This window comes from Hylobates moloch, unplaced genomic scaffold (assembly GCF_009828535.3).
Source record: "Hylobates moloch isolate HMO894 unplaced genomic scaffold, HMol_V3 SCAFFOLD_10, whole genome shotgun sequence".
In the NCBI taxonomy this organism is placed as follows: Eukaryota; Metazoa; Chordata; class Mammalia; order Primates; family Hylobatidae; genus Hylobates; species Hylobates moloch.
The window spans coordinates 15,595,549-15,618,275 of NW_026652285.1; the positions used below are offsets into that span (position 1 = coordinate 15,595,549).

The 22,727-nt window shown below is 38.5% G+C and overlaps 1 protein-coding gene across 2 annotated transcripts in view; it reads right to left on the bottom strand.

The window, feature by feature from the left end:
* CPD (carboxypeptidase D) overlaps positions 1-22,727 on the bottom strand; it is a 72,641-nt gene that overhangs the window by 12,403 nt on the left and 37,511 nt on the right. For both annotated transcript variants that reach the window (XM_032163103.2, XM_058445217.1), the window contains exons 9-17: positions 15,207-15,309; positions 14,587-14,729; positions 13,066-13,235; positions 11,038-11,367; positions 7,305-7,500; positions 5,205-5,340; positions 1,572-1,703; positions 685-780; positions 510-574 (exon numbers count right to left, since the gene is read on the bottom strand). In XM_032163103.2, coding sequence (XP_032018994.1) covers positions 510-574; positions 685-780; positions 1,572-1,703; positions 5,205-5,340; positions 7,305-7,500; positions 11,038-11,367; positions 13,066-13,235; positions 14,587-14,729; positions 15,207-15,309 — 1,371 coding nt within the window. The remainder of the gene's footprint in view (positions 1-509; positions 575-684; positions 781-1,571; positions 1,704-5,204; positions 5,341-7,304; positions 7,501-11,037; positions 11,368-13,065; positions 13,236-14,586; positions 14,730-15,206; positions 15,310-22,727) is intronic.

Sequence of the window (22,727 nt, forward strand, 5' to 3'; positions counted from 1 at the left end):
TTAATGTCACTAAACTGTACAATTAAAAATGGTTAAAATGGCCAAAAAAGTACTGTCAGGTTAATTTAAGGGCTAAACATATCAAGAAAGCCATGAGGCAGATGACATTCACTTTACAATACCAGAAGAGTCACCTATTCTTGCACTCAATGGCTGATATTCATAAACTCCATTCTTTTTTTTTTTTTTGAGATGGAATCTTGCTCTGTTGCCCAGGCTGGAGTGCAGTAGTGTGATCTTGGCTCGACTCACTGCAACCTCCACCTCCCAGGTTCAAGCGATTCTCCTGACTCAGCCTCCCAAGTAGCTGGGATTACAGGCGTCTGCCACCATGCCCAGCTAATTTTTATATTTTTAGTAGAAATGGGGTTTCACCACGTTTGCCAGACTGGTCTCGAACTCCCAAACTCAGATAATCCACCTGCCTTGGCCTCCCAAAGCACTGGACTTACACGTACGGCATCGTGCCTGGCCGTAACTCCATTCTAACCATGTTCTAGAAAGCATACCTTCATGCTGCCCAGGTGACTATGCCATTCTGCTCCACGCATTACTCCTCCTGGAATATTCTCATCTATAAAAGCATTAAGAAATGTAGAATCAAGAAGACCTTAAGGTGAAACTCCTTTCCCCACAAAAGCAACAATAACAACAGCAATAACAAAATGTATGGAAAACACCTACCTGATTTATTTGGGCAACTGGGCTGACCCATGTGCATGGATGGATGATTATTTGCATAAAGAGATGCCAAATGCTTCAGAGTCTCTTTATTTTCCACTATAGAAAGAAAAATTTAGAAGTCAGTGGAGAAATCCAAATGACTTTTTCCCCCAAGTTAACCTTCATGGATACAAGTCATCTTTTTCTCCTAATAAATTTTGCACTCCACTTAAGTATACTGTTACTATAATTAACCCTAAAAGGTTTTATTTAGCCCAAGATAATCACACGAAGAAGACAAACATCCTCCTTACATGAAAAGGTTCTAATGGTGAGTTTTCACAACAGACTATCACACTAAAATACAAACTTGTTTTGGCATGTCTTACTGCATTTTGGGACAACTGTAGCCTAATAACAATATTCTTTGTAAGATGCACTGAAAACCACCCAAACCATCTCCATATACTGCGATCCCACAGAGATTAAACAACCAACTATTTAACTCACCATAAGGTGCAACCACTTAGTCAAAGTTTAAAACAGGCGAGGACAAATCTGTACTGTTAGTATTTGGTTACATACAAGTTTCATGAGGCAGAAACCGTGTCATACTCACTTTTATATTCTCAATATTTACAGACATAATAATTGCTCAGTAAATGCTTGTGGACTAAATGGAACAGATGGAACAAGATAGCTAGACTCAGTAAGGCTGGGCTACCATTAGATCTGAGCTCTCCAAGTAACAGAACTGCTGATGTATGTACACTCTTCTTTGGCTGGTAATTTGCTGACAGAGTGTGCTCAAATGCTCACTATTTATAAAAATGTGGAAGGGACATTACTTAATTGGGATTTGCTACCTAAGCTTAAATAGTATATATATGAAATGACATTCTACATACCTGTCTGTACTGGCTTGTCATAAGGATATGTGACCAGCACAGAACCACCATCTAAGGCAACAGAAAGACTAAAGTCCTGTTTTTGAATCAAATTTTCAATGATGGCTTTAGTCTCAGGTTGGGAAGCATCATCTAAAAAAGAGAAAAGTCAAATATAAAATATCAATCTTAGTATGAGTATCTAAGAAAATATTCTCTACTTGAATACAATCAAAATGCTAACTTAAAAATTTGTAGATAAATATTTTATTTCTCCATAAGCCACTATCTCAAGCAAGAAAGATACATTACAGAAGGTAGGTTAGTCTAAGTTTTATTACGTACTTCAGGATGTGTATATACTAATGACTCTAAGCAAGTTAAAGAAAAATCTCATTAAAAAAACAAAAAGAATAAGCATATCCTGCTTTACAAAATAATTTAGGGACTATATAAATAACCTATCTGATATGGTTTGGCTGTACCCCCACCCAAATCTCAACTTGAACTGTATCTCCCAGAATTCCCACGTGTTGTGGGAGGTACCCAGTGGGAGGTGACTGAATCATGGGGGCGGGTCTTTCCCATGCTTTTCTTGTGATAGTGAGTAAGTCTCACAAGATCTGATGGGTTTACCAGGGGATTCCACTTTCACTTCCTTCTCATTCTCTCTTGCCACTGCCATGTAAGAAGAGCTTTTCATCCTCCGCTATGATTGTGAAACCTCCCCAGCCATGTGGGACTGTAAGTCCAATTAAATCTCCTTTTCTTCCCAGTCTTGAGTATGTCTTTATTAGCAGTGTGAAAACAGACTAATACAGTAAATTGGTACCAATAGAGTTGGGTGTTGCTGAAAAGATATCCAAAAATGTGGAAGCAACTTTGGAGCTGGGTAACAGGCAGAGGTTGGAACAGTTTGTAGGGCTCAGAAGAAGACAGGAAAATGTGGGAAAGTGTAGAACTCCTAGAGACTTGTTGAATGGCTTTGACAAAAATGCTGATAGTGATATGACCAATAAGGTCCAGGCTGAGGTGGTCTCAGATGGAGATAATGAACTTGTTGGGAACTGGAGCAAAGATGATTCTTGTTATGTTTTAGCAAGGAGACTAGCAGCATTTTGCCCCCGCCCTAGAGATTTTTGGAACTTTGAATCTGAGAGAGATGATTAGGGTATCTGCAGGAAGAAATTTCTAAGCAGCAAAGCATTCAAGAAGTGACATGGGTGCTGTTAAAGGCATTCAGTTTTATAAGGGAAGCAAAGCATAAAAGTTTGGAAAATTTGCAGCCTGACTATGCGATAGAAAGGAAAAACCCATTTTCTGGGGAGAAATTCAACCCAGCTGCAGAAATTTGCATAAGTAGCCAGGAGCCTAATGTTAATCCCCAAGACCATGGGGAAAATGTCTCCAGGCCATGTCAGAGACCTTCTCGGCAGCCCTCCCATCAAAAGCCTGGAGGCCCAGGAGGAAAAACTGGTTTTGTGGGCTGGGCCCAGGGTCCCCATGCTGGGGGCAGTCTAGGGACTTGGTGCCCTGCGTCCCAGCTGCTCCAGCTGTGACTAAAAGGGGCCAAGGTACAGCTCGGGCTGTTGCTTCAATGGGTGGAAGCCCCAAGACCTGGCAGCTTCCATGTGGCATTGAGCCTGCATGTGCAAAAAAGTCAAGAATTGATGTTTGGGAACCTCCACCTAGATTTCAGAAGATGTATGGAAAAGCTTGGATGTCCAGGCAAAAGTTTGCTGCAGGGGCAGGCCCCTCATGAAGAACCTCTGCTAGGGCAATGTGGAAGGGAAATGTGGGATCAGAGCCCCCACACAGAGTCCCTACTGAGGTACCGCCTAGTGGATCTGTGAGAAGAGGGCCACCGTCCTCCAGACCCCAGAATGGTAGATCCACCGACAGCTTGCACCATGCCCCTGTAAAAGCCGCAGACATTCAATGCCAGCCGGTGAAAGCAGCTGGGAGAGAGCCTGTACCCTGTAAAGCCACAGGGGTGGAGCTGCCCAAGACCATGGGAACCCACTTCTTGCCTCAGCATGACCTAGATGCAAGACATGGAGTCAAAGGAGAAAATTTTTGAACTTTTAAGATTTGACTGCCCTGCTGGATTTTGAATTCGCATGGGGCCCGTAGCCCCTCCATTTTGGCCAATTTCTCCCATTTGGAATGGCTGTATTTACCCAATGCCTGTACCTCTATTTTATCTAGGAAGTAACTAACTTGCTTTTGATTTTACAGCCTCAGAGGCAGAAGGGACCTGTCTCAGATGAGATGTTGGACTGTGGACTTTTGAGTTAATGCTGAAATAAGACTTTGGGGGACTGTTGGGAAGGCATGATTGGTTTTGAAATGTGAGGATATGAGATTTGGGAGGGGCCAGTAGCAGAATGATATGGTTTGGCTGTGTCCCCACTCAAACCTCAACTTGAATTTTATCTCCCAGAATTCCCACTTGTTGTGGGAGGGACCCGGTGGGAGGTAACTGAATCATGGGGGCGGGTCTTTCCCGTATTATTCTTGTGATAGTGAGTAAGTCTTACGAGATCTGATGGGTTTATCAGATCCGCTTTTGCTTCCTTCTCATACTCTCTTGCTGCCACCATGTAAGAAGTGGCTTTCATCCTGCGCCATGATTGTGAAACCTCCCCAGCCATGTAGAGCTGTAAGTCAAATTAAAACTCCTTTTCTTCCCAGTCTTGGGTATGCCTTTATCAGCAGTGTGAAAATGGACAAATACGTTATCTTTGGAAGAAAATTAGAGTTTCAGAAAGCCGGGTGTTCTCTGCAGCACTGTTTACAAAAGCAAAAAGTCAGAAATAAAGTAAATATCTATCAGTAGAAAATGGTTGAATAAATTAGAGTACTGTCATAGATTCATGGCATACTAGATGCCATTAGAAAAGAATGTTGGGCCTGGCGCAGTGGCTAATGCCTGTAATCCCAGCACTTTGGGAGGCTGGGCAGGTGGATCACCTGAGGTCAGGAGTTCAAGACCAGCCTGGCCAACATAGTAAAACCCCATCTCTACTAAAAATACAAAAATTGGCCAGGCATGGTGGCAGGTGCCTGTAATCCCAGCTATTCAGGAGACTGAGGCAGGATAATTGCTTAACCCGAGAGGCGGAGGTGAGCCAAGATCGTACCATTGCACTCCAGCCTGGGCAACAGAGTAAGACTCTGTCTCAAAATAAAAAATAAAAAATAAAAAAGAATGTTAGAGATCTGTAAGTACTGAAATTGAAAGATGTCAATGATACATATTCAATGAAAAAGGTTATAGAATAATGCATACAGTTGGTGATCCCATTTAAGTAAATAAGAAACAGGGCTCTCCAAATCAATATACACACGTGTGTGTCGTGTGTGTATACACATACATAGGAGGGGAGAGAGAATACACATCTCTACACAACTAGTGAAGAAACATCCCAATATAATGGATTGAATTTCTATGAAAAACTTTAATTATTTTTGCAAATAATAAAGGAGAAAAATTCAAAAACTTTTCCGGATGTCTGTATACATTTATACCTCACAGTTATAACCCAGACAAGAAAGTACTCCATTATTCACTGACAAAATAGGATCAACCAAGCTTCTAGCAAAGAGAAAATTATCTCCTAAGTAATTTAATAGCCTAAAAATTAGTCTTACTTGTGAAGTCTGTATCCAAATCTTTGCCACGAGCATTTGTTTGTCCTATTTTTGAAGTACAGTCTTTCTCTTGAGCTCTCTCTCGCCCATCTGGATTTAGAGAAGGGACAATCACAATCCTAGTCCTGTCAACCAACTAAGGCAGAAACAGAAATTAACGAGTTACTAGCTGCATGTAGAATCAATGGGTACCCTCTGATGCCTCAAACAGAAAGTCTATTGTTTATTCTACACACAGTTAATTTAAAAGGCAGAACTAAAATGAATGAAAAAATAAAAAATAAAATTTCCTTTTGCTTCAAATATATTAAAAATAAGCAAAAAACTACTGTACAGCTAATGTTCCCAGAGACCTTCCAGTGACTTAGAACAGGGGTGAGAAACCACTAACTGCAGGCCAAATCCAGTTGGTGCCTGCTATTGTATATAAAGTTTTACTGACACATAACCATGACTATTCATTTACATATGACTGCTTTTATGCTCTAATGGCAGAGCTGAGTAAGTTCGCAACACAGAGCACCTGTCCCACAAAGGAAGAGAACATAATTTTTGGTCAGATTTAAGTTCGTGTCACCTAATTACACAGGTCCCTTCTGATCCTAATCATGACATCAATTCTTTCCCAATTTGTTTTGGGGAGGCAGAACTGCACTGGGCTTCGAAGTAGACATACTTGGGTTTAAATTCTAGTTTTACCAGTTTCTAGCTGTGGGACTGCCTCAGTTTCTACATTAATAAAATGGAGATAATCATTATCACAGAGTTGAGAATATAATGATGTATATAAAATACCTGGTATATTACCCGGCACATAATATGTATTCAATAAATATCAGTTCTTTTTCCCTTTCCTAAGTCCACTATGGACAGTGCCAATTAGTGAGTGTTTTAGATGGATGCAGTCTTTCCTTCCCTTCTCTGAGGCAACCTACAACTAGGATGCTTAATCATACGTGCCCAAGCCTCTGGGTCAAAGTTTTGTTTTGTTTGTTTTTGAGATTCCAGCCTGTTACCCAGGCTGGAATGCAGTGGTGCAATCACAGCTCACTGCAGTTTTGACCTAATAGGCTCAAGCGATCCTCCCACTTTAGCCTCCCAAGTAGCTAGGATTACAGGTGTGCACCACAATGCCCAGCTAATTTTTAAAATTTTTGTAGAGACAAGGTATCACTCTGTTGCTCAGGCTGGTCTCAAATGCCTGGCCTCAAGTGGTCCTCTCTCTTCAGCCCCCTGAAGTGTTGTGATTACAGGCATGAGCCATCACACCCCCGTCAAAGTTCTTTTCTGTAGTCACAGATGGCTACAGTAGATAATACCATATTGCTTTTTCTAAAATATCTTAGCAGCCAAGATGTCCAATAATTTTTATGTATTACATGAAAAAGAAAACTATATTGAAAAACTAGGCTTTCACTAGATTTTTCAATATAGTGTCCTAGTGATAAGTAATTCAGAATGGAAGTCCCTCAAGTCAGAATGTAAAAAACTGGCCAGGCGCCACGGCTCACGCCTGTAATGCCAGCACTTTGGGAGGCCAAGGCAGGTGTATTACCTGAGGTCAGGAGTTCGAGACCAGCGTGGCCAACATGGCAAAACCCCATCTCTACCAAAAATATAAAAAAATTAGCCAGGCGTGGTGGTGGGCATCTGTAGTCCAAGCTACTCAGGAAGCTGAGGCGGGATAATTGCTTGAACCCAAGAGGCGGAGGTCACAGTGAGCCGAGATTGTGCCATTGCACTCAAGCCTGGGTGATAGAGCAGGACTCCGTCTCAAAAAAAAAAAAAAAAAAAAGTAAAGAACTGTGAATAAAGACTGGAAGGGTCGTGTGGCTATTAAATGATGGAGTAGGAAATTGAATGTGAATTTTTAGTATTCTTTCCTGTATGCCTCTTAAGACAAGGAAATAAAATAGAAAGACACTATTAACAAAGGGTATATACTACAAAGATGGTTCATTTTTAAAGAGTAAAGTTCATAATGTACTACAAGTGACTCTGTAAAATCTAGCAAGAAATTAAAAATTTTAAAAATGGTGCCCTGATATTAATGTTGAGCTTTTTCCTTTTAAAGCATGTCAACCTCGGCTATTCTCTTACTTGGGTAACAGCTGGGTTCTTTTTGTAGTTCAGGCAGAGAAATTCTGCCAGAGCCAAAAGCAGTTCAGTTCCAACTGGCGCATTTCCATGGATACCAGCAACAAAACGAATCTTTGGTTCTTCAGGCTCAGATACATTGGGCTTATTGGAGATTTCAAGGGACCAAATGTGACGATATTCAGTGCTCTGTCCCAAACTTTCAAAAACCAGAAACAAAAAAATCAGCAAGTAATCAAGCACTATGTTAATGTTGACTTATGGACTTTAAAAATAGAAATGAAAATAAAACACAAAAAGTTTTAAAAAGTCTTTAAAGAGTGAATCACTGTATCAGAAAACCTTAAGAAAATTAGTTTTCCTTGACCAAAGAACATTTATCAAATAGATGATATTATCAGATTTAGGAAAGATTTAGGAAAGATTATGATTTAGTTTACCATCCTTCCAAATTCAGTCATTCTCATACAATCATCACAATATTTGCCCTATTTTCTTTAATCTACACTACTATTTAGTTAATATATATCTTTTGTACTAACTCACAAATTAAATTTTTATTACAGAAATATTTAAGTATGTATGAACGTAGATAACCTCCTTTATTTATTTATTTATTTATATTATTATCATTATATTTTTAAGAGACAAGGTCTCACTATGTCACCCAAGCTGTAATGCAATGGCTTGATCATAGCTCACTGCAGCCTCAAATTCCAGGGCTCAAGTGATCCTCTGGCCTCAGTCTCCTAAGGGAGTAGTACTACAGGTTTGCACCACCATGCCTGGCTAATTTTTTTAAAAAAATTTTATAGAGACAGGATCTTGCTATATTGCTGAGGCTGATTTCAAGCGCTTCTGGCCTCAAGCAATCCTCCCACCTCAGCCTCCCAAAGTGCTGGGATTACAGCATGAGCCACCACCCTGGCCCTCCCTTTTTAAATCTAAATTAATATTTGTAAATAAGTCATGTTATATTTTACTACAAATGCAACACCAGTTTCACAGTAAAAATAATTTGTCAGTGGGGAAAAAAATAATAATTCAATGAAAATTAAACAATGGTCAAATACTCTGCTTGTCCAAGAGCTTTGAGCTTAAGGTCTGCTTTCTTTAGCATAAAGGGAGATTTACAAGAATTGGACAGAAAAAATATAATCATATTAAATTGAGAAAAATTAACAGAAACCTTATTGCTTTCTCATGATGCTATTCAATGGTACTTAGTGCCTGTTGGTGTACCACCTAAAACTCTCTTGTGCCCCACCACTGGCATGTGTGGCATATTTTGAGAAAATATTTAACTAAAAAGTATGTCTTGAATTAGGAGGTTAAAAAAATTAAATCAATTAAGTAAACAGACAGCAAAATAATGCCCAATTTTTGTTTGTTTTAGAGACAGGATCTTACTGTCACCTAGGCTGGAGTACAGTGGTGTGATCATAGTTCAACGTAAACTGGAGCTCCTGGCCTCAAGCAATCCTCCCACCTGGGCCTCCCAAAGTGCTGGGATTACAGGTGTGAGCCACTGTGCCCAGCCTGGTTTTATTTTAAAATAAAAAAGTATATGAACTCTATGGCACTGAGATTGTATGATATTAAAACCTGAAATAGCCAGAAATATTGAAGAATCAGTTAAGGAAGAAAAGTAATTGGTATTGCCAAAGAAAGTAAGTATCACTCTGCATCTATGAATATTATAAATCAGAATTTGAGGAACTAAGTTTTCTGATGAAATTAAAAGGACCAGTGAAGAAAGACAAAGTAAAAAGGTAAAAGGCTAAATAATGTTCATGAGGTTTGCAGCAGAGAACTATATGCTCAAGGCAAAATGTAAAGACCTTACCTACAACAGGCAGACCATAGGAATCAACAAATCATAGAAATAATTTTGGAGTAACTGTAGCAAAATCTAAAATGAAGCAGTGCAAGTGAGGCAGAGCAACCACCAGAAAGTGAAGGTAAAGGCTATCTCAGCTATCAGTTTTATATAAGCCAGTACTGTATATTTTCCCTGGGACCCACGATCACACATGTCCCTAAGGCTTCAAGTAAGAGACCGTGAATAGAGACTAGAATTAGAACAGCAACTAGGCTTCATCTTCTAATTAAAAAAAAAAAGTTACACATAATCCCTAACAGGTGAGCTTATAGTTCTAAATTCCTCCCTTGCCCCAAGCAAAATAAACAAACTAAACAATATTTAGTCAGAACATATTAATAGATCTGTAGCTGAGTGATGGAAAGGGTTTTACAATCAGTCAAAATAATTATCAGGAAGAGCAATTTTACATTTCCTGGAAGCACAGGCTATATCTACTTCTAATCTAACAAGTAATTCTCCTTAAAGTTCCCAAGATTCACTATTACAAAGATCTCCAAGCACCCCTTCCTTACACCTTATACAAAAATTAATTCAAGATGGATTAAAGACTAACATGTTAGACTAAAACCATAAAAACCCTAGAAGAAAATCAAGGTAATACCATTCAGGACATAGGCATGGGCAAGGACTTTATGTCTAAAACACCAAAAGCAATGGCAACAAAAGCCAAAATTGACAATTGGGATCTAATTAAACTAAAGAGCTTCTGCACAGCAAAAGAAACTACCATCAGAGTGAACAGGCAACCTACAGAATGGAAGAAAATGTTTGCAATCTACCCATCTGACAAAGGGCTAATATCCAGAATCTACAAAGAACTTAAACAAATTTACAAGAAAAAAACAAACAACCCCATCAAAAAGTGGGCGAAGGCTATGAACAGACACTTCTCAAAAGAAGACATTTATGCAGCCAACAGACACATGAAAAAATGCTCATCATCACTGGCCATCAGAGAAATGCAAATCAAAACCACAATGAGATACCATCTCACACCAGTTAGAATGGCCATCATTAAAAAGTCAGGAAACAACAGGTGCTGGAGAGGATGTCGAGAAATAGGAACACTTTTACACTGCTGGTGGGACTGTAAACTAGTTCAACCATTGTGACGATTCCTCAGGGATCTAGAATGGGAAATACCATTTGACCCAGCCATCCCATTACTGGGTATATACCCAAAGGAGTATAAATCATGCTGCTATAAAGACACATGCTATAAAGACTTATGTTTATTGTGGCACTATTCACAACAGCAAAGACTTGGAACCAACCCAAATGTCCATCAATGACAGACTGGATTAAGAAAATGTGGCACATATACACCATGGAATACTATGCAGCCATAAAAAATGATGAGTTCGTGTCCTTTGTAGGGACATGGATGAAGCTGGAAACCATCATTCTCAGCAAACTATCGCAAGGACAAAAAAACAAACACTGCATGTTCTCACTCATAGGTGGGAATTGAACAATGAGAACACTTGGACACAGGAAGGGGAACATCACACCATGGGGCCTGTTGTGGGGTGGGGGGAGGGGGGAGGGATAGCATTAGGAGATATACCTAATGTAAATGACGAGTTAACAGGTGCAGCACACCAACATGGCACATGTATACATATGTAACAAACCTGCACGTTGTGCACATGTACCCTAAAACTTAAAGTATAATTAAAAAAAAAAAAGATCTCCAAGCAAATACGTGTTGTAAAATAAGTAAACTCCAACTCTCTGTACATTCTGTTCCCAAATATTTCTATATAAATTACAACTACTATTCAACATGGCTAATGCTGATTTTACTCTCTTGAGAAAAAAAAAAAAAAGACAGTAGAAAGTGACACTTACTTGGTAAGATTTGTAATATGTGGATAGTTCATTACAAGTCCTCTCAGAAACTCTGATAAGTCTTTGTAGGAATGGTATCGATAAAGAGCCAGAGCCAGATTTGAGGAGGAGCGTAACATGAGGCTTTCCAAACCATTCTCCGCTGAAAGGTCTTTAATTAAAGTTTCAAACTCTTTAGTAGTTGGATCACTGGCACCACTGGTGTTGGTGCTAGCCCCTTTTCCTTTCTTTGATTCATTGTTTGAATCTGTTGAGGATCGAACAAGTGTGAAGTTGACCTGAATAGCGCCTTCACTCTTGACAGTCACATTCTTGGTAACTGGATTATACCTATGATAAAGGAGACAGATCAGAACCACACTTCTGCAGCTGGAGTACCCAAACCCTGGGAAGGCAGGTGTGCAGAGAACATGAGAATCCTTGGGATAAATGTGGTGCAGCTTCCTAAAGAGACAAAATTTTAATGTTGAGTAATTTATTATTTTTAATACATTAATAAATAGACATGGGTATACTACAAAATACGAACGGATTTTTTTTCATAATTTTTTTTTAAGACAGAGTATTGCTCTGTCACCCAGGCTGGAGTGCAGTGGCACCATCTCAGTTCACTGCAACTTCCGCCTCCTGGGTTCAAGTGATTCTCCTGCCTCAGCCTCCTGAGTAGCTGGGATTACAGGTGCCCACCACCACGCCTGGATAATTTTTGTATTTTTAGTAGAGACAGGATTTCACCATGTTGGGCAGGCTGGTCTCAAACTTCTGACCTCAAGTGATCCACCTGCCTCTGCCTCCCAAAGTGCTGGGATTACAGACCTGAGCCAACGGACCTGGCCTAGGTTTTTAAGATTAAATATATGGCTTCAAAAGAAATTTAGAGCTTGTAGTGGATACTACCATGTCTCCTGGAACTTAAATTCACTTGTCTTCTATCAGGGTATATGGGTGGAAAAGTTGGAGAGGTGCTAAGTTACGACATTCTCTGCCAAACACATCCTTCTCACCCTGTTTCTCGGATCCCCTGCTGCTTTAGTTAACACTCTGCCAAAAATGGAAGAATCACAGAAAAGACCTCATTACTCATTAGTGTGAGGTTCTAACCCATTCATTTATGGACCACTAGATATCTGAAAACCATTAAAAAACAAAGGCAACGACTAAAATGTTTTCATATTTTACCCTTACTTCAATGGGTATTCAAACTAACTCTTCAGAAATAAGTTACCTAGCAGGAGGAAGGGAAAATATCCTGTGGTAACATCTATACTTATCAAAAGATAAAAAAGAAAACTACAAGAGAAATCCTGTCTCTACGTGGCACCCACCAGTAATATCAACTACTTGGGAGGCTGAGGCACAAGCATCCCTTGAACCCAGGAGGCGGAAGTTGCAGGCAGCTGAGATAGTGCCATGCACTCCAGCCTGGGCGATAGAGAGAAGCTCTGTCTCTCTCACACACACACACACACACACACACAAGTTACTAGCACGTTAAATAGACTGCATTGCTTTGGGCTTGCCTGTATTTAGCAAATAAAGAGAATGAGAAATGTTCTTTCTATGCATTTTCTATGTTCTTTGTGCTTCATCAACTAACACTTTTGTTATCCTTTAAAGGAAAAACTATCTTGAACACATTTCCAATAAATTCTACTACAAATTGGAACTGACTTTGTAGAATTACTTCAGCCTAACTCTCCTTTTAAATAAAAAACCTAAGGCCATGAGGATCAGGATTTGATATGTATTCTAAGGTGTCTTGTTTAATGTCCAGGTTGGAAGCATGTCACTATGAGTCAACTAAGCAATAACTAGAATATTTATCACAGGAATCTTTCCTTTTTTTTTTTTCATGTACTCTATCTGCCACTAAAGGAGAGTCAAAGGTATAACCAGCCCTAAACTTCCCAGCAATCCATTCAAAGTTGCTTAACAGGCTCTCTAGAACGTTCTAGTAATAATCCTCCAGAATGGAGCCATGTTTGTCTGTCCTCCAAGCACTCTATTTCAAAGCATTCAGTCACTCACCCTCGAGCAGATGCTGTGATTTTATAAGTTCCTGGAACCAAGAGACGCCAGTAATCTCCAGTTTTGTAAGTAGTCACTGGGTGATTAATCTCAGCAACACTAATGGTGGCATTTAATATACCCCTGCCATCTGTGGCATCTAGAACAAATCCTTTGACACCCTGATGAACCTGGATTAAGTACAAGGACACCAGATTTCAATAATAAACATCATCATCTAATTATCTTGGGAGGTCATATTCAAAATAACAGATTGTTAACACAAATAAATGGAACAAACAGGAATTTAGGAGTTCAGAGTAAAGTTCAATGTAAGTATTCATTAAAATATTTCTGAAGACTAATTTTTCATAGGCTTTGTTTCTCTTTATCATGAAGAATATAAATAACACTGTTTAAACTTCAGCACATTCTGATGATTTCAGAATATATGACATTCTACAAGAAAACAGACCTGCCCTTTTCAAAAGGAAATGGCATTTTTTAAAAACAGAAGGACTCTTCTAGCTCAAAGAATAGTAAAGAGATATAATAATCCAATGCAATGCATGAAACTTGACTAGATCCTGGTCATAAAATACAGCAGTAAAATTACATTTTGGGGGAAAATATGGACATTTAAATATAAACTAAGTATTAGATAATATTAGGGAATTACTGTTAATTTTCTTTGGTAGGATAGTAGCACTTAGAGATAGTATGCAGTAGCTCCTTATTTTTAGGAGATAGATGCTGAAATATTTAGTGATAAAATACCATACCTGCAATTTATATTAAAATAGTTCAGTCAAAAATATGTATGTGTATGTGAGTGTGTAAATAAAAATTACATTAAAATAAAGCAAATATAACAAAATGTTAAAAATGTTAAATCTAGGTATAGGAATAATTATTGGCTAGTCATAACTTTTCTGTATATTTAAAATTTTTCAGAATAAAATGTCTTTAAATATAGTAAAAAAAACTCACAGACTTTATGTCACAGCACTCAGGAAAAAGAAAAATGCAGAAATGTACTGGCAAAAAGTATTAGTCTGATTATCCTAATTAACATTAGCGTATTTCTTATAATCTTTACCTATTGGCCACCACGCATATCCAAACAAAAGGAAATTAATCATTTCACAGTAAATCACTGGCAATAAGAAAAAGAATAAAAACATTTACTCCACAGCCCATCTTTCTATCACTTGGCCAATGATTAGGTGTGTATCCAATTTATGTTGGTCTTTTTTAAACACAGGTAAAAAGTGACCACTAACCCTTAAGAGCAAAATATCACTACCTTGTTCAATCATTTTCTTCAACTTTTCCTCACATATACAAATAAACTCATTTCCATCCACGAATTTTCTAGATAAATATATTAAACACCTTGGAATATACAAATTGGTTAAATATACTAAAACAAATTGAAATTTTAAACAGTGTATTCCAAAATCACCTCAAGAAAACCACGTGTACACACAAAAATCTTTTCACCCTTGGGAGAAATTTCATACTTCACTCCTGAATAGTCACCTGTTTCATAAACTGGATTAGTGATCTTCGATTCTGTTCCCAAAAGTTTGGCAGCTCTTTCTCAAATGGATATTTCACACAACCTAGTTCAATAGTCACTTCAAAGCAATTTGTTTGTAAATAGTTCCAGTCCTGCATTCCTCCTAAAAGATAAAAATTAAAATTAGTCACTCTGAAGAAGTTCTAAACAGCTCAGATCCCAAAAGGTAAGCAATATTCCTAGTAAAAAGCCAAATTTATCTCTTATCAGCATTGATAAGATAATGTGTTCATGTGAGGGCACTTTGATGCTTGCAATACAAGCAAAACATCTATACCTTCATGTTTAAGAATTCACATACAGCTTACCCTCTTCTATTAGCACATGTAAGATTCTTTGTAATAGCCAGAAGTAGAATGTAACCCTTTAATCAAGTTTTAGTGCATTATTCTTACTCAACCCTCAATGTACATCAAACATAAAAGTAGTTGAAAAGATTATTTAAATATTTTAAACTATTTAAACTATGTTTTAAAAATAATGATCATTACTCAAAATTAAAAGATAATAACAAGCAGCACCATCTAGGAAAGCAGAAAGGCCATCAAGTTGTAAGGCCTTGATATAAAAGAATCTTTACCTGGGACATTATACCAACTAGCTCCATTTGTTATTCCATGAGGAAAATATTCATTAGGATACATATTCTTGCAAGGTCTACCTTGAAACATCTGGGAATTTTCCTGGAAAAACGAAAAGAATCTTTACTTGTATTTGTTTGTATCTCCATCAAAAAAAAAAAGTACTGGAAAGATACAGGAAAATAACAAAAATGGCTTCCAACAGGGTATGTGAAGGGTGGAGGTAGGAGTGGGGTGGGGCTATGAGCAGTGAGACTTTTCAGTGTATAGCTTTTTATGCCATTTTGATTTTTCACTATCTGAACTTATCTATTTTTAAAAATCAAAATTAAATGTGCTCTGTAAGAAAATATTGACTTCATTTATTACTCGTAATTACAAGTAATATAAAACCCAGCTGAACCCCTCTCTAAAAAAATTTCTGCTCATATTTATACTTTCATTTCAAGCTTTCAAGGAGCTTGAAGTCCAAAAAAGATAATACATACACAATAAAAGTAAGTAGCTTTCCCTGACTGCTAGCAGGAATAAGATGGCCCCTCTGTGCTCTGACTGCCCTCTGTACAATTATCTTACCCTATTACAACTAGTTGCACCTTTTTCTTCCCTAAAGACAATACACTATTCCTTGAAACATTTGTGTCTCTGTGTCCTCAGCATCTAGCATACAGTAGGTGCCCAACTGATAACTCAATGAAGGGTAAGAAAAACTGCCATGGAGACACAAATGCATGCCATTGAAAGCAAGAGGAGAGAAAGATTACATCTGATGAGAGTGGCAGGGGGAGTTTCCTAGAAGAAATTGAGCTTTGAAAAATGGTCAAAACTTCATTTATCTCTTTTTGAAACAGAAAAAAAGTACTGAAAGTGTGAAGAAAAAAAGAATAATTTCCCATTTTTCTACCACAGAGAATTAACCATTTAACTTTAAAACATATAAACAAGGACAAGTTAAGATCACACCTGTAATCCCAACACTTTGGGAGGCCAAGGTTGGAGAATTGCTTGAGCTCAGAAGTTCAAGACCAGCCTGGGCAATACAGTGAGACCTTGTCTCTACCAAAAAAAAAAAAAAAAAAAAAAAAAAAAAAAGCCACGCATGGTGCTACATGCCTGTAGAACCAGCTCCTTGGGAGGCTGAGACGGGAAAATAGCTTGACCCCAGGAGGTTGAGGCTGCAGTAAGCCATGATTGCACCACTGCACTACAGCCTGGGTGACAAAGCAAGACTCTGTCCTAACAAAAACAAAATAAAATAAACAATCCCCATCTAGAAACTTAATATGCCAATTATAGGCTTATCATTCCATCACTCTCTTATCAAATAAAAACCATTAATTTTAGATTACTGTAATAATTATATGCATGCTCTTTTGCTTTGGTTTTGAAACTGGGTCTTGTTTGTCACCCAGCTCAGAGTGCAGTAGTGGAAACACAGCTCACTGTAGCCTCAATCTCCCCACGCTCAGGTGATCCTTCCACCTCACCCTCCTGAGTAGCTGGGACTATAGGCATGCACCCACACACACAGCTAATTTTTGTATTTTTTGTAGAGATGGGGTTTGACCATGTTGCCCAGGCTGGTCTCGAACTCCTGGGCTTAACGAATCTGCCCACCTCGGCCTCCCAAAGTGTTGAGATTACAGGTGTGAGCCATCACACCGGGCTTGGTATATAACTTTTAGACCTCATTTTTTTTTTTTTTTTTTTTGAGATGGAGTCTCGCTCTGTTGCCCAGGCTGGAGTGCAGTGGCGCAATCTCGGCTCACTGCAAGCTCCGCCTCCCGGGTTCACGCCATTCTCCTGCCTCAGCCTCTCCGAGTAGCTGGGACTACAGGCGCCCGCCACCACGCCCGGCTAATTTTTTTGTATTTTTAGTAGAGACGGGGTTTCACTGTGGTCTCGATCTCCTGACCTCGTGATCTGCCCGCCTCGGCCTCCCAAAGTGCTGGGATTACAAGCGTGAGCCACCGCGCGCCCGGCCAAGACCTCATTTTTTTTTAACTTATATACGAATATAGAATGGATCCTCCACCCCTCAGTCTTCTTTAGGTTTTCAAAATCCACTTTATTGAGATATAATTCACATTCCACACAAATGACTCCATTTAAAGTGTACAATTCAATGGTTTTTAGTATTCATAGAGTTGTATAACCACCCACCATAATAAATTTTAGGACATTTTCATCACCCCAAAGAGAAACTCTATACTCTATGCTAATAAGCATACTCCATTTTTCCCCAAACCCTACTCCCCACCCCCACTCCAAACCCTAGGCAACCACCAATCTACTTTCTGTCTCTATGGGTTTGCCTACTCTGAACATTACATATAAACTGAATCATACAATATGTAGCCTCTTGTGACTTCTTTCACTTAGCAGGTTTTTAAGGTTCATTTAAGTTGTACCATGTATCATTACTTCATTACTTTTTGTGGCTGAATAATATTCCACTGTATGATTTTGTATGTTCCCTTATCAGTTTGTTAACCCATTCATCAGTTGATGGACATTTTGGTTGTTTCCATTTGGGGCTATTATGAATAATGCTGCTACAAATATTCATGTACAAGTTTTTGTGTGAATACATGTTTCCATTTCTCTTGGGTATATACCTAGCAGTGGAATGCTGGGTCATATTACAATTCTATATTTAATGTTTTAAAGCACTGCCAGACTGTCTTTCAAAGCAGTTATACCATTTTACACCCCACCAGCAATGTACGTATAAAGGTTTCAATTTTTCCACATCTTTGCCTATGCATATTTTCCATTTTTTAAATTACAGCCATCCTAGTGGGTAAGAAGAGGTATCTCATTGTGGTATTGACTTGCATTTCTCTAATGGCTAATAATATTGAGCATCTTTTCATGTGCTTATTGGCCATTTCCTCTTCTTTAGAGAAATGTCCATTCAGATCCTTTGCCTATTTTTCACTTGGATGATTTGTCCCTTTATTATTTAGCCATAAGAGTTCTTTATATATTTTAGATATAACACCTTTATCAAATATATGATTTACAAAAATTTTCTCTTATTCCGTGGGTCATCTTTTTATTCATTTATTTTTTGGGGGCTGGGGTCTCCTTCTGTCACCCAAGCTGGAGTGCAGTGGCATGATCATAACTCACGATAGCCTCTGCTTCTTGGGCTCAAGCAATCCTTCAGCCTCAGCCTCCCAAGCAGCTGGGACTACAGGCACGTGCCACCATGCCCACCTTCTGTGGGTTGTCTTTTTACTTCCTGGATGTTACATGCTATGGATTGAGTTGTGTCCTCCAAAAATATATTGAAGTCCTAACCCTCAGTACCTCAAAATGTGATCTTATTTGGAAATAAGTTCCTTACAGAGGCAATCAAGTTAAAATAAGATGATTAGCATGGGCCCTAATCCAATATGATGGTGTCCTTGTACAAAGAGGAAACTGGGATACAAAGACAGAGGGAGAATGCCATGTGATGATCAAGGGTTGGAGTGATGCACCTAGAAGTGAAGGAATGCCAGTGGTTGCCAGCAAAGCACCAGAAACTAGGGAGAAACAAGGAAGGATTCTTCCACAGTTTCAGAGGGAGAATGGCCCTGGCAACACTGTGATTTTGGACTTCTGGCCTCCAAAACTGTGAGACAATAAATTCCTGTTGTCTTAGACCACCCAGTTTGTGGAATTTTGTTACAGCAGAACTAGAAAACAAATACAGTTTTCTTTGCAGTAAAGAAGTTTTTAATCTGGATTATGTCCAATGTATCAACCTTTTTTTGTCACTTGTGCTTTTGATGTCATATCTAGAGGAGAACCAAATTACAAAAATGTAATCCTATTTTTTCTTAGTTTTATAGTTTTAGTTCCTATATTTAGGTTTATGACCTATTTTAAGCTAATTTTGGGGTGTGGTGTGAGGAAGGTATCTAGTTTATTTTTTTGCATATAAATATCCAATTGTCCGAGCACCATTTATTTAAAAAATCTATTCTTTTCCTATTGAGTTGTCTTGGCATCCTTTTCTAAAAAAAAAAAAACCAACTGACCATCAACATAAGAATTTATTCCTGGATTCTCAGTTCTATTTCATTGATCTATATGTCTGTCCTTATGCCAGTACCACGCTGTCTTAATTACTGTAGCTTTGTAGTAAGTTTGAAATTGGATGTATGAGTTCCCCAACTTTTGTCATTTATTCTTCATTTCAGAGATAATTTTGTCTTTTTCTTCCATTTTTTTCCTGAGTCCTGTAAACTTTATTTTATTTATCCCTGTTTTTTTGTTTCCTGGCCTCTGTTTTTATTTTTTGACTACCTGAGTTGAGGTAGTTTCTCATATTCTCAGCGTATATTTGGGTATACTTAATCTGTTTAGAATGCCAATTGAACAGTTTTCTTCTGCTTCTTGATTATTTTTTGCTAATGGTAGGGTCTCCTTAGTGTCTATATGTGAAGTTCCATTTCCTAATTTTCTGCAATCATTTTCCATGGACTTTATTTTCCTCTTTATTTTTATGATATTGGGCATTTAATTTATTCCTAGCTTAATGGTACACTTTTCTGTCAGTCTAGCAAAATCCAGGTACCTCAATGTGGTTATTTATTTGTCTTGCTGGTAAGGGTGGAGCTGAGAATCTTCTGATTTTAAAGTTCTTTTCTGTCTTGTAAAACCTTACATTTCTCCTCACTTTTTCCTTTTCCCATTCACCATCTAATTGCCAAGGAGCACTTCTTCATTTCTATCTTTGCCTCTTTTTTTCCTCCTCTGGAAGCTATGAGTTTGGAAGATCTCCCTGTAACCATCCTCTCCTTTTAAATTGTACTTATCCCGTTAAATCACACCAGATCCTTTAAGTTGTGTGCATTTTGAAATCTCTTCCCTGTATTCCAGAGCTCTCATCTGCCCAGTTACTCTTTTAGTATTTTTGGATTTAGTGCATATGTGATGTATCGTGGTCATTCCAAATTACCTTCACAGCTGCCCTTCACTGGCACCCACTTCTGTCTTTTCCATAAGTTTTCTTGGTCTGCTTTACCTCACCACAAAGCCTTGTGGTGGGGCGAAGGTGGGGTAGGTGCATGATAGATCATGCTGAGATTTCTTGATTTTTAAAAAATTTACAGTTATTTTGCAGTTTCAGGATCTTTTGTGACGCCAACAGTGTGGTTTTGTGTAAAATTTGGTAGTTTTTAACTTGTTTTATATTGTTTAAATAAAAACCTGGGAGATAGGTTATCACATAGCCATCATTGTCTTTGGCTGCTCAGATGTCTCCCAAGACTATTTACTTTTGAGAAGTTTTGAAGAAGGCCGGGCGTGGTGGCTCACGCCTGTAATCCCAGCACTTTGGGAGGCAGAGGCGGGCGGATCACGCGGTCAGGAGATTGAGACCACGGTGAAACCCCGTCCCTACTAAAAATACAAAAAATTAGCAGGGCACAGTGGCGGGCGCCTGTAGTCCCAGCTACTCGGGAGGCTGAGGCAGGAGAACGGCGTGAACCCGGAAGGCGGAGCTTGCAGTGAGCCGAGATCCCGCCACTGCACTCCAGCCTGGGTGACAGAGCGAGACTCTATCTCAAAAAAAAAAAAAGAAAGAAAGAGAAGTTTTGAAAAGTAAAAAATAAAGAAACTTGGAATGGTAGCTTCATGGGGGCTTACTAAGGTTAGCAGAAGACAATATTTTTAGAGGAGCTGCTTATTGACCAAGAGAAAAAAGGCTGTGAGTGAAGACTGGGGAGTTTAATTATCACGTTCCCCATTTACAAAATAAGATATGAAGACACAAGATTCCAGGAGGCAGAATGCAGTGGGATAAAGAAATGGAGGAGAATATTGTTAAGACACACATGAGTAACAATTGAGAAGACAGAATCTTAGTGAACTCACATCAGATTACTCAAAGTTCTACTTTAGTTCAATGCAAAGTGATCTACTATGAATAAGAAGGATGGAGCTGGAATAGGAGGCTCAGATAGAGGATAAAGGCTCTGAATCACCATAATGGGAACTGAGCCAGGGAGTCAAGTAGCTAAACAGGAAATGTTGCCATGTAGGACTGAGGGTTCAGCTGAAGTTGGAGAGCACACATATGGACTATAGCAAATTGCCATGACTGTGTGACCACTCTAGGCTGTACTTGTAATATTGGTACGGAGAAAAGAGATAATGGTAATTACTGAGGACTGGAGGGCAAAGCAGTTATGTCAAAGGGGTGTACAAGACCCTTAGGAGAATCACTGAAAAGGTATGTCCATGGGTCTACACTACAGAGTAAGGTAAATCAAATCAAAAGGGTTAATGGTCTAAGAAAACAAAGAGAAGATAAGGAACTAGAAGCCAAAATGAAAGTGAAAAGCAGAAATCATGAGAATGAGCATAGAATGTGGTGAGAAAATATGCAAAATCTGACCATTTAATTTTTATTTTGATGGTTGGGACACTATCCATTCTCTTATTACTCCATGTATGTACTTCAAAAAAACATATATGTCCAAACAGAAAGCAATAATTCTCTAAGGTGAAATGAACAGCTGTACTCCTCTAGTAGAAACTCTGAACAATCTCACAAGATTCATTTGCAGAGGATGAGGGAATGGGAAAAGTGGAAGGATAGAGGCCTGTGACTGGAGAGTACACAGTTATAGTAATAATATTAATTACCTATAACCAATAATAGTACCAATATAACCAATAATAATACTAAGTCAGTAGTAACACCAAACACTGAAACTAACAAGCCTAGTTTACAAGCCTCAACTTTTAACATGTTTTCTAAGACAATTTTTATTTTTTTGAGACAGGGTCTCAGCTTTGTCACCCAGGCTAGAGTATAGTACTGTGATCAAGCTCACTTCAACCTCAATCTCCTGGAATAGAGCGATCCTCCCACCTCAGCCTCCTAAGTAGCTGGGACAACAAATGCGTGTCACCACAACCGGCTAATTTATTTTTATTTTTATTTTTAGTAGAGGCAAGCTCTTGCTATGTTGCCCAGTCTGGTCTCAAACTCCTGAGAGTTCAAGCAATCCTCCTGCCTTGCCCTACCAAAGTGCTAGGATTCCAGGCATGAGCCACCACGCCTGGTCCTAAGAACGATTTTTACATTAAATTTTCACACACATACATTTTAACATTCCTGATTGTAAGAGTAATCCATGTTTATTATAGGAAGTTTGGAAAATACAGAAATTTCTGCCTGCTTTTCCTTGCTATATGTAACTACAGGATCTTAAATACCTTAGACTAAAGTTTGGCAATTTTTTCCTGTAAAAAACCAGACAGTAAATATTTCAGACTTTTTAGATGCAAAAGTCTTTGTTGAAACTACTCAACTTTGCCCATTGATCACTGGATTTTCCTTCTTTAGTTTGTTAATATAGTAAATTATACTGACTTGCTTTGAAATGTTGGAGAAAGCAGCCACACACAATATATAAAAATACAGCCGTGGCTGTGTGTCAATACAATTTTATTTACAAAAACAGGTGGTGGGCAAGATTTGGCTCCAGAGCTATAATTCATTAAGCCCTTATCTT